Genomic DNA, 12,529 nt, shown 5'->3' with positions numbered 1-12,529 from the left:
TAATGAAATATAAATAACTGTTGAATAAATATAAATAATATATGCATAGATTATTTGAACTTCAATATTTATAAATCCTTTCCAATTTATATTATTAATTATAATATTAATTTTAAATGGATAGAATTTTTAAAAAATGATAAATTAATTTTCTGTAAACTATATTATTTCCAATATTTTGTTTTTTTTTTTACAATATCTGTGAAATACAAAACAATCTTCCTTATTTAAAGTAGTTATACATAAAGGAAATAAAAGTTATTTTTTTAATAATTATTGTTCTTTTTTCATCGTCTTCGATGACTTCTCTTCTTAATTCTGTAAATAAAAGAAATGATTTGTTAATAAAATTTAAACAATTACTATATTTTAAATGAAATTTTTATATACTTTTAATTAAAATATATCTTACTTCTTTGGTCCTTTTACAAAACACCAATCAACTGAAATAGGTTGTCCTAAAATTTCTGTTCCATTTAAAGCATCTTTTGCTGCTTGAGCTTCTTTAAATGTTTCATATTCTACTAGGGCATATCCTTTTAAAAAACCTGTTCTTCTATCCAAATTTAAATGTAAATTTTTTATTTGACCAAATTCTGAAAATTTATCTTGAATATCATCTTCTTGAGCTTCTTCATGCACAGAATTTATAAAGAGAATCCAACCTTCTACGGCTAAAAATTATAAATATTTTTTTATAAAAATGTTAAGTATCAATATAATTTTATTTTTTTTATAATTATATTATATTTCATAATTATAATTATGAAATATTTATTCAAAAATAAAATATATTAAAAATTTTCTTACATCTTTGTGGACCTGGTTCATCATCATCTTCTTCAACAACGTTCATTGATTCATAATGACCAACATCATCACGAGTAGATACTAATTCTGCACCATGTCCTCTACCTTTTCTTCTTTTCGCTTTTTCTTTTAAACGTGCAATACCTTCTAAAATGCGAAAATAAAAATACTAAAAATATGTATTTATGAAAATATGTTTTAGTCAAATTAATTCTAATTTTAAGAGGTTATAACAAATGACGCTTATGTATAACCATAAAGTTATTTTAAAAAATAATCAAACTTACGATCATCTTCATCATCTACTTCAAATTCTTCTGCGTTATCAATATCTAATACATCTGCCATAATTAAATTATTATAAGTTTTCTTTTAATAAATATGTAAGCACAATATTTCTAACAATCGAATCAACACGTAAGCTTGACTAAATGCCAAATAGCGTGTTTACGATTTTGGACACAATATATAATATATAATCATTAAATATACATTATTTAGATATACTGAATATATTTACATAATTAATAAATTGATAATTGAAAAAAATGCTGATCTGATTGATTACTTCTAGAATATATCCCGACAATCAATTTAATCATATATTGTATATTTTATTTTTATTTATTTAATCTAATATAAAAGAATAACTTTATTCTGAATAATTAAAATAAAATTTGTAAATATATATAATTTTTTATTGTAAAAAGAAATAAATTAATAGTAAGATAAAACTATTTTTAAAAATTATTATGTATTATAAATAAATATATATATATATATATTTAATTTTTCAAAATTAGTTTATTATATTTTTCATGAAGTAATAACAATATTAATAACAATAGTATTTCAAATGTTCGTAAGATCGATCTTTTAGTTTTACTATGAAGAGCATCGCGCCAAATTTCAATCCATAGTTTCTAAATTGACAAGTTATGAAACTCTAATTTTTTCAATTCCAACATTTTCTTTAAAAAATTTATTAAAAACATGTAATTTAATAAATAAAATGACATCGTTGCAAGTTTTAAAATTAACACAAGAATATGAACAACCATAAACAGTACAATAATGCATACATATATGTATATTCATTATGAATTTAAAATGTTACAATAATAATTTATATATAAAATGGCAACTGCACCCATAACAGATAATTCCCCAAAATCTTTATTAAAACTTGTAGAAGATAAAAATGACAAATCAGAAAAAAAATTAACCATTCTTGAATCACATGGATATACTCTTGGTAAAACAATAGGTGCCGGTTCATATGCTACTGTAAAAGTATGTTATATATATATAACATATATATTAATATTATAAATCAATATTAATAATCATATATCATTAATAATAATATTAATTATTTATAATTATATATATAAAAGATAGCAAAATCTGATCGACATGATTGTCAAGTAGCAGTAAAAATTGTTTCAAAATTTCAAGCACCTGGTGATTATTTAAAAAAATTTTTGCCTCGTGAAATTGAAGTTGTCAAAGGTTTAAAACACCCAAATTTAATTCGTTTCCTTCAAGCGATCGAAACAACTCATCGGTTAGTCAATTTATTATTTAAAAAAATTACAATACATATTTTTTTTACTAATTATATTTAATAAATTTAATAAATTATAAGATTTAACATTTTAATATTTATATCTTCATTAATTATATTTAAGAAACATAATAAAAATATATTTAATAAATAATTTAACATTTAGCGTTTATATCATTATGGAATATGCTCAATGCGGTAGTTTGTTGGATATAATAAGACGTGATACATTTATCGATGAATTACGTAGTCGTCGATGGTTTCGGCAATTATTAGAGGCTATCGATTATTGTCATGGACGTGGTGTAGTACATAGGTAAAAATTTGATAAGAAATGTTAAGTGCCGTCACATATTTAACTACATTATTTTATTTAAGAGACATCAAATGTGAAAATCTTTTGATGGATCAGAATTTTAATATTAAATTATCTGATTTTGGATTTGCACGTGGGCAAATGAAAGCAAAAAATGGAATTAATCCATTAAGTGAAACTTTCTGTGGCAGTTATGCTTATGCATCACCAGAAATATTAAAAGGTGTTCCATATTTACCTCAACTATCTGATGTATGGTCCATGGGCGTAGTTCTCTATGCAATGGTTTATGGTCGACTACCGTTTGATGATACAAATTACAGTCAACTACTAAAGGTACCCAGGTACATTAAAAAAGAAAAAAAAACGTAATAGAATCTAGATTAATTTAAAATTTTATTCATATAATGGTGTTATTTAATTAAAATTTTTATGATTTTCTATAATATTATTTTCTTCATAATACAGCAAGTACAAAATAAAGTTGTATTTCCTAAAGAACCAAATGTATCTCAAGCTTGTCGTTCACTTATCTCACGAATACTTGTTCCACAACGAATACGGATGAATATTGATAATATAAGAAATGATACATGGCTTGCTGAATCTCTTGTTACAGTTGAAACCTCCACTACTGATATTCCAATGGTAATATTTATTTTTCATCCTTCTATTTTATATTAATTCTTAATGAAGTTTTATATAATTTTAAAGGATACTTCTACAATACGAAATGTAAAAAAAATAACAAATGAAAGGAACAAAGAAACAAAAAATACAACTGATATTGGAGCACAAATTATCGATAAACGTCAAACATAAACATTCCAGATGAAAACCATAGATGTCCAAATTTGAAATAGGTTCCTATTTTATCTTCAAGCAATATTTTCTCTGATTTTTCATATTTCATTTAACATTAAAGTTATCACAGTATTATGGCACATTTATTTATATTTGTTCTTTAGTTCATTCTTTACTTATAAATAATATTACTTTTACAAAGTTTAATGATCAGTATATCAATATCAAATAATAACCTAAATATTTGTTAGCAAACAGGACCTGCCCAAATGCATTAGTTGAGATAAGTACAGTACATGGTACTGTACTCGTTCAGTCATAACATAGAATGATATTTTGCAATCATAAGTAAAAGTAATGTACTTATCATAAAAATACCTGGAGCAGTTGCTTTGTGAATATTCTTTATATTATCTACAAAAAAATGATCTGATGTTTTAGATAATTTAACAAAATCAATTTTTATTGAAAAAAAGAAAAAAACATACCATTGGTATTAGAAACTGGTTCCCAACCTAAACTACGATCAATAGCCATTTTCCATTGTGAATATAATATATCTCGTTCTAAATAAAATTTGATTATTTTTAATGAATTGAATATAAAAATTAGAAAAAATTAGTAACATACCATTCTCAGATATTGAAGGTAAAAAGATATCACTTGGTACAGCAATATCAAGTTTTACATCCCATTTTCGTATACCATCTGCATTTCCTGCAGCAATTGCAACTCCAAGTGCAGTAGTTTCACACATTAAAGGCCTCACTTTCTTGTAAAATTGTTCAATTAATCAGGTATTTTTTTTTCTCTATTTTGTTTTTTTTTTTATTATAAGAAATAAATTTTTATGAAAATTAGTACACTTACCAACTGGAATTCCACAAATATCTGCTTGCATTTGCATTAACAAATTATTAGTAGTCATAGCACCATCTACTAACAATTTAGATAATGTTAAACCTGTGTCTTCTTTCATAGCTTCCAAAATGTCTCTTGTCTGAAAACAAACAGCTTGCAAAGCTGCCTTTATAATATGTGTACTATTTGTATCTTCAGTAATTCCACATATAACGCTGAAATATTAAATACTTTGCAAGGAATATGTGATAGTAAAATTAATTATAATTACTATTTCCATATTATGATATAATTATATAATATTACATTATTATATAATTTACCTTCTTGCATCTTTCCTCCAATATGGAGCATATAATCCAGCAAATGCAGGTACAAATGTAACACGATTATCAGTTGGAATTTGTTCAACAAGAGATTCAGATTCCTTTACATCAGATAATACTCCAAGATTATCTTTTAGCCATTGAATAACAGCACCAGCTATAGCTACAGAGCCTTCAAGAGCATATATTGGTGCTGCTTGTGGTCCTAATTGATAAGCAACTGTTGTCAATAATCCATGAGATGAATCTACAATCTTCAAAATTATTTATTAATATTTAAATTATAAAGAAATTTTGAAGAATAATAAAGTTAATCTTACAGCAGTTCCAGTATTATATAAAAGAAAACAGCCTGTGCCATAAGTGCTTTTTGCTTGTCCTTTTTGTAAACACATTTGTCCTACTAATGCTGACTGTTGATCACCTAAACACTTTATATAAATCAATATTTATTTATAGATAATTATTATCTCATTTTGTTTAATATATTAATTATAAAAAATGCCTACTCCTGATATTGGTACACCAGATAAAACTTCATCTTGTATATAACCATATATTTCTGATGAACTACGAATCTCTGGTAAAATTTCTGGAGGTATATTAAAAAATGATAATAATGTTGGATCCCATTTTAAAGTTGTGATATTCATTAACATTGTTCTTGAAGCATTTGTAACATCAGTGGCATGAACACCTCCAGTTAAATTCTAGAATATATATATAAAATTATTTGATAACAAATTTTATTTTTATATCTTTTATATAAAAAAATACTATATATAATGTATTAATTATATATTTTAATAAGTAATTGAATTAAACTCACCCAAATTAACCATGAATCAATTGTACCAAACATGCATCGTTTTAAATCTAGAGCCTCACGTACACGAGGTACATTTTCTAATAACCATTTTAATTTTAAACCACTGAAATATGGACTAATTGGTAAACCACAAAGTGGTTTTAAATAGTTTTTATTTTGATTACGTATTTTTTTTAATATATCATCTACAATTGAAGTAGTTCTCATATCCATCCATACTATAAAATAATGAATATAAATATTATTTTTACTAATAATAATTATTATTAATAAACAAAAATAAATTTTGTATTAATAATTACCTATAGCATTATATAATGGTTCTCCAGTAATGGAATCCCATACAACTGTAGTTTCTCTTTGGTTTGTTATACCAACTGCAACTATATCAGTGGGATCTATGGTAAGCTGGCGTAAATTAAATATAGTCTGATTAAGACATTCTCTAACTGCTTTTAATATTTCTATAGGATCTTGTTCAACCCATCCTTCTTTTGGACATGTTTGTGTTATTGGAACCTGATGATATGTTAATACTTCAGCTGTATCTGCAGCAAAAACCTAAAATAATTTGTACATTATTAATAAAAATATGAGTAAAGAACTTTATACAAATTATAATAAAAAAATTAATAAATTATTAAATTTAACTAAAAATAAATTTAATAAATTCTTTTTTTAATTTTATGTATGTAGAATATGTAGAATAATAATAGAAGAAAAATACATTCATATTTTAAAAATATATTTCTTTATTAATTTTAAATCATTTTTAATTATAATTATTATAAATTAAACTAATTTAATTACATAAATAATTATTAAAAATTTAATACCAAAAATCTAGCACTACTTGTCCCTTCGTCGATTGCACCGACGAGGGGTCCATATCTACTTGTCGACTCATTTTTGTTCATTTCATAGAAGACTGTTTGAATACTTGTTATTAATTACAATTTTTGATTTATTTGTTGTCAATCGGCAAATTAAATAATTAAGTGTCACAATCATGAATATGAATAAATAATGAATGGTTTCAAATTAATATTAAATTAAAGAAATTAGATAACTACAATAACTTTTTTGATAAAAATAAGTATCTCCAACTACGCGCACGTTGTTGGCTGTTTTTCATCGATCGCCTCTGCTTCAAAGAATAACAATTTCCATGCACCAATGTTACAAACTGATTGTCAGTTTCCATTTATGATTATGTTTAACATAGAATGGAGCATTACTATTTAAAAATTGGCGGTGTTTCATTAACTATATCGTATTTTGAATGTCTATCTACAGAAAGAAAAAAGTAAATATAAAAGAAACATTGTGATTGGTTCATGGAAACATTCTTATAGAATAGAAAAAAAAAACATTACTCTTCTATAGCTATCTAAAAATTTTCACAAATAGATTTATTTATATAACCTATAGTATTTGGCATATCTACAATTTGTGTGCTTTTCTTTACATTATATTTATTTTTTTAATACATTATGAATAAAAATTTTATAAATTTAGATAGGAAGCTAATATTATTTTAAATATTAATATTTTATATTATTCCACAATAAAATATTAAAAAATTTTTATTATTATTAATTATTTTTCTTTAATTTATATAATAATATCAATAAATCAATAATAAATCAATTTGCTTACAGTTTAATAAATTAACCTTATCTATATTTTATCTATATTATCTATATTAATTTATCTATATTAATTAATTTATAGATACACAATTATATGTTTATCTTTTATTTTTTATACTTAAAAATTTTGGAATTTTAAGCAAATATATTATCAATTAAAAATGTAATATAATCCTGTTAAATAATTTTTTTTTGTTTAAAAAATTAAATTATACAATGTTAATTAATATTGTTATAACTTATAATTATAATATAATTTGTAATTCAAATAATGAGATGCACTTATTATTATTTAAAATGAGAATTTAAGTTCACCAACAATAAAATTCAACATAAAATTCCCTGGAAATTCATGTAACAGATATTAACGTCAAATATGGTTACAATTTAATTGAAAGAACAAAAATAAAAATATTTTATATTAACTACGATACATTTCCATTAAACTATTTAAATTTAAATTATACATATAAAAAATGACTAAATAAATTTTAAATAAAAATTAATTTTTATTAATCAAAACATTTATTTTTTAATATCAATATGTTCAAATGTCAACGGATTTTTCAAAATTTTATACATTTTGGAGGGACTAAAATGCTGTAAAATATGGCTGAATTACGCGTAGAAATGATCCGATAGAGGGCATTCGACGCGTGCATACGCAATCGCGTTCCTCCACCTAACGCGAAGGCGACATCGAATTGTCGTTTACGTTCTAAAAAGTGGCAATCATTTCGAAGTGTATTTTTCGTTATACTTTCATCGCAATCATCCACCCTACCTGTCATGAGGACTTAAATGGCATCAAAACCCATTTGCCGTTTTGCTCGCTGCCAATCGTTCGAACGGAGACACGAAAATTTCAAGTCAGTGCTGGCAACTTTTTACATTTATTATAAGGCTTCATTTTGACGAGGAACGCAGGCAAATATTTTGTTTACTGTTCCTCACACGTTATTGTTAGGGTTATTGGATTTTAGCGGTTACTTATCGATGCGAGCAAAGAACAGAATGCTTCGTTGCATGGAACGACGAAAGCAATCTTGTCAGACGCTTCATCGCATTATTTCTTATTCCTTTACTTATAGAATGAATCGTCGGATACGTTATTGTTCAACAATGCAACAATATCAATGGTTGCTTTCTTCTCAGTACACATCATATGCTATTACATAAGGAGAGACCATTATAAAAATTTTATTTTAATGAATTTTATTTTTGCTTGTATGAAAATTAAAAATTATTCTGCGAAATACAAAGTACCACAATTATTACTTTTAAAATATAATTCACTTTATTATGTTTAATATTTTCTTTTTTTAAGTTTTAATATTTTAAAATTTTTAAAAATATAATACCAACAAATGTTGATATAAATTAAAAATAAATAGAATTAAAGAAAAAAAAAATATAGATATATATGTCTATATATTATATATATATTATATATATATATATATATATATATATATATATATATATATGTATTTATTATTATTCTATCATATTTTTAAGATTGAAATCATATTTTTAACATATATAATTATATTTGCAGTTGCCAAAAAGATGACAGCTGATTCAGAAAAAGATAGTACTCATTGTTTAATATGTAATAGTAAAGTTGGTGTATCTACTAGAAATAGTATACGAATCTTTAATGAAAATTCTTTAACATCATCTGAAAAACCACTTGTAGATACTATTTGTACTGTCTTAGAAACAGATTTAAATGAAGAGAATGTGCATTCTCTTGTTATATGTAAAAAGTGTTATAAATTATTTAATGAGGTAAATGAGATATGAATTATTATGTTTTATAAAATTATACATAAAGTTAAAAAATAAATAACATTTGCAGATTGATGAACTTGAAAATCGACTATCGGAAATAAAATTAGAATTATTCAATAATTATAAGAAAACTATAAAAAAATTATCTGATATTCAAAATGAGGAGGAATATAATGATCATGATTACATAGAAAACATAGAAAGTCAAGATACAGATGGAGAAATTAAATATATAACAAAAGTAACGTATAAAATAAACTCATTTAATTAAAATCTAAATATTAATATTAATAATTATAATTTAATATATTTAATATATTAAAATTAAAATATATTAATTTTATTATAATTATATTAAAATTTAATGTGAAGGATGAACAAGAAATACAAGACATGGAAGGAGAAGAAGAAAGATTAGAGGAAGAAGAAGAAGAACCTTCTTGTGAGCCAGAGGAAATCATTCTTAAAGTTGAACCTATACCAGAAACAAGTAATGCTGAGGAAAGAAAAAGGATAAAACGAACAAAAATTACACCAAAAGTTGAACCTTCTCAAGAACGAGTAATTATCATATTACTAATTTATATTACCATAGAAATATAAATATATAATAATTTATATTAATACAATAATATTTCTTTATTTTTTATTTGCTTTTCTAGATTGTATCTAGAGATGGTTCTACATATACTTGTTTGTTATGTACAAATGAAGAAGATAAAGCTGTAGGAGATGCAAAATCTATTATTGCTCATGTAAGAAGTGTGCATGAAACTCGTTTATACATTTGTGATATATGTGGTGACGATTTTAAAAAAAGAAATGAACTATCTGTTCATCTTGATGATCATGTTGCTAAAGAAGAAGGAGATTTTCAATGTGAAATATGTAATAGAATATTTAGTAATTTGCGATTGTTTAGAATTCATAAAAGAATACATTATCCACAAGTAAAATCTTGGCCATGTGAAACTTGTGGTAAACGATATAGGTAAACACAAATTGCAATTTTTAAGTGATATATAGGTTAACTTATGTATATTATAATTTATTATATTTATAGTTCCAGAAATTTATTAGAGGAACATATCAATACACATACAGGTGTTCGTCCATATGTATGTGAAAATTGTGGTAAAGATTTTGCTTCAAAATATACTTACAAAGCTCATGTAAAAACACATGAGATACGACCTCGTCCATATGAATGTTCACAATGTAATAAAACATTTTTAAGTCAACAAAATCTTAATCAACATGAAAGAACTCATAATGGTGTAAAAGAATATGTTTGTCACCAATGCGGTATGTTTTGTTTATTTATTTTTCATTCATTTTTTATCTTATGGTATATTTATTAATTTTTTCTATATTTTTTTTGTAATATTTGAAGCAATTTTATAATATACATAAAAATTATAAAATTATAGGAAAAGCATTTGGATCACCACATAATTTGGAAGTGCATAATATAGTGCACACTGGTTACAAACCTTACATATGTAGAGTATGTGGTAAAGCATTTGCCCGTAAAGCTGAAATTAGAGATCATGAAAGAACACATACTGGAGAGAAACCATATCAGTGTGAATTTTGTGGAGCTACATTTAGGCATGTTTATTTATGTATTTCTTAAATGTATATTAAATGTAAAAATAATTTATATTTTTATAATTTTTTAGTCAACGATCAAATTTACAATCGCACAAACGTGCAACACATTATAATGATAAAAGGTATAAATGTGATGATTGCGGAAAAGGATTTAAACGGCGAAGATTATTAGACTATCATATAAAAGCAGCCCATACTGGTGAAAGACCATACAAATGCGATATATGTACAGCAACATTTGTATATCCTGAACATTTCAAAAAACATATGCGCATACATACTGGAGAGAAACCTTATCTTTGTGAGGTATTTAAAATCGTTTATTTAATATTAACTTAATATTTTATTTTTATCTGAAATTTTATCTGAAATTATTTATTTATTTTATATGAAATTTTAGGTTTGTGGAAAAGCATTTAATAGTCGAGATAATAGAAATGCACATCGATTTATACATAGTGATAAAAAACCATATGAATGTCTTGTATGCGGAATGGGTTTTATGAGAAAACCTTTATTGTATGCTCATATGCAAACTCAGGTTGAAGTGATATGATATTATAATAAAATTTTTTTTTTATCCAAGAGTTATGATACGAATATTTATGTAAATTTTTAGGGTCATTTAAATGATACTATTGTGGTCAATCAACCGCGACTCACTACAGAAGATGATCAAGTCATAACAATTTCTGATGGTAATGTGGAATTTTTAGTGGATGAGGCAGAAAATGATCAAGTAATAAAATATATTTATCCTTTTATTTTTTATCTTATGGTATATTTATTAATTTTTTCTATATTTTTTTTGTTTTTTAGTTAGATGAAAATGATTTATATGTGACAGAATTAAAAGATCATGTTATTATACAACAGCAAAATGAGGATCAAATGTATAATGAAGAAGATGTATTAAATATTTCAAAAGAAGAAAATGTTGCAGATGAAGAAGTAAATCATCTTGCTGATGGAGAGGTATATACATGTTCAAAATATTTTAATATAACAAATTAAAACTTCATAATTTTAGATGAATTTTGTGGAAAATGAAGTAATGGAATGCAAAGTTGAAGATTCAGAACAAGTAGAAGAAGTATACAATTATAATGAAACTGAAGATGGGGAAACAATAGTTGTACCAACTATTTCAGAATATAAAGAAGAAGAAGATGAGAAAAATGCCGTTCGATTAGTGCAAATTCGATTTCCAACATCGGTTGGTGGGGAAGGCCGAAGTTGGTTAAGCTTAGTACAAAATACGTGAATTTTTGTCATTATGTACCATAGCTCTCTGATTAGGAAATCGCTTTTTTAATAAATCTTTAAATCAATATTAATAAAAACGTACTAATATACATAAACGAGTGGATAAAGAAATTTTGCCTTACACAAGATGGAAGTATAATATTACATGATACAAATGCGATTTAATTGCAATATCATGTGATAGATTCATGTTTATTTATATGTATGAAGTTATATTATTCTTCTCATAAACAAATAAATAAAAGATAATTCTAACTATATAATTAACATAAATGGCAAAAAACTTAAAGCAGAGAACATTGCATCACGTTTAATATATTAAGCATATATTTAAGTTTCATTTGGGAAAGATTTTCTCAATCTAAGATGACACAATAGAAAAAAATTTTATTATAGGGCAAAAATGATATTAAAAAATAATATACAATTGGATATCCGATATAACTATTTATAAAACCAGTCAGTAGTATAATTTTAATTGTAATTTAATTCTTTTAAGTCGCGTTTATGTTTATGTTTCTTATTTCTCTCATATTTTATAATGATTACTGCACGTATTAATAATACGTGTAAAATAAATCGATGAAAAGTGTAGTAATTGATTTCAAAATGAATTAAGTATATTAATTTCAGACAGTACATTATTTTGTACATCTTAATAATAATTCTCATATTGGCGTAATTTTCTAA

The 12,529-nt window shown here is 24.2% G+C and overlaps 4 protein-coding genes across 8 annotated transcripts; 2 read left to right on the top strand and 2 right to left on the bottom strand.

Moving 5' to 3' along the window:
* Positions 1-144: 144 nt before the first annotated feature.
* LOC411778 (RNA-binding protein 8A) lies at positions 145-1,396 on the bottom strand. Its single transcript, XM_395245.6, has 4 exons — positions 1,098-1,396; positions 811-957; positions 413-674; positions 145-318 (listed from the first exon to the last, which is right to left on the bottom strand). The coding sequence occupies exons 1-4, from the start codon at positions 1,156-1,158 to the stop codon at positions 288-290; spliced, it is 501 nt and encodes a 166-aa protein (XP_395245.2). The 5' UTR covers positions 1,159-1,396; the 3' UTR covers positions 145-287.
* Positions 1,397-1,932: 536 nt separating this feature from the next.
* On the top strand, positions 1,933-3,698 carry LOC411779 (testis-specific serine/threonine-protein kinase 3). Of its 3 annotated transcripts, none has more exons than XR_003306041.1 (6): positions 1,933-2,103; positions 2,208-2,377; positions 2,544-2,693; positions 2,756-3,037; positions 3,162-3,341; positions 3,408-3,534. XR_003306041.1 is itself a non-coding variant. In XM_026445019.1 (6 exons), the coding sequence occupies exons 1-6, from the start codon at positions 1,948-1,950 to the stop codon at positions 3,513-3,515; spliced, it is 909 nt and encodes a 302-aa protein (XP_026300804.1). In that variant the 5' UTR covers positions 1,933-1,947; the 3' UTR covers positions 3,516-3,698. The 3 variants fall into 3 exon arrangements, 2 of the variants coding, with proteins under 2 accessions (XP_026300804.1, XP_026300803.1); XM_026445019.1 differs by having other exon boundaries at positions 2,885-3,029; positions 3,408-3,698; XM_026445018.1 differs by having other exon boundaries at positions 2,756-3,029; positions 3,408-3,698.
* On the bottom strand, positions 3,472-6,751 carry LOC409199 (glycerol kinase). 2 transcript variants are annotated; one of them, XM_392723.7, is made up of 10 exons: positions 6,350-6,751; positions 5,816-6,074; positions 5,514-5,731; positions 5,194-5,394; positions 5,005-5,115; positions 4,682-4,938; positions 4,368-4,573; positions 4,128-4,265; positions 3,986-4,063; positions 3,472-3,911 (listed from the first exon to the last, which is right to left on the bottom strand). In XM_392723.7, the coding sequence occupies exons 1-10, from the start codon at positions 6,428-6,430 to the stop codon at positions 3,814-3,816; spliced, it is 1,647 nt and encodes a 548-aa protein (XP_392723.3). In that variant the 5' UTR covers positions 6,431-6,751; the 3' UTR covers positions 3,472-3,813. The 2 variants fall into 2 exon arrangements, 1 of the variants encoding a protein (XP_392723.3); XR_407514.3 differs by having other exon boundaries at positions 3,628-3,911; positions 4,128-4,269.
* A 1,026-nt stretch (positions 6,752-7,777) lies between these two features.
* Positions 7,778-12,094, top strand: LOC411780 (zinc finger protein 578). Of its 2 annotated transcripts, none has more exons than XM_006557572.3 (12): positions 7,778-8,034; positions 8,724-8,956; positions 9,027-9,200; positions 9,332-9,520; positions 9,622-9,950; positions 10,023-10,264; positions 10,390-10,570; positions 10,642-10,879; positions 10,974-11,114; positions 11,193-11,312; positions 11,393-11,548; positions 11,604-12,094. In XM_006557572.3, the coding sequence occupies exons 2-12, from the start codon at positions 8,735-8,737 to the stop codon at positions 11,835-11,837; spliced, it is 2,226 nt and encodes a 741-aa protein (XP_006557635.1). In that variant the 5' UTR covers positions 7,778-8,034; positions 8,724-8,734; the 3' UTR covers positions 11,838-12,094. The 2 variants fall into 2 exon arrangements, with proteins under 2 accessions (XP_006557635.1, XP_006557637.1); XM_006557574.3 differs by lacking the exon at positions 7,778-8,034 and adding an exon at positions 8,084-8,304.
* Positions 12,095-12,529: the final 435 nt, after the last annotated feature.

The sequence above is a fragment of the Apis mellifera genome, linkage group LG14 (genome assembly GCF_003254395.2).
Source record: "Apis mellifera strain DH4 linkage group LG14, Amel_HAv3.1, whole genome shotgun sequence".
Taxonomy (NCBI): Eukaryota; Metazoa; Arthropoda; class Insecta; order Hymenoptera; family Apidae; genus Apis; species Apis mellifera.
The sequence above is the reverse complement of the archived record's forward strand: the minus strand, read 5'-3'. Positions and strand labels throughout refer to the sequence as shown.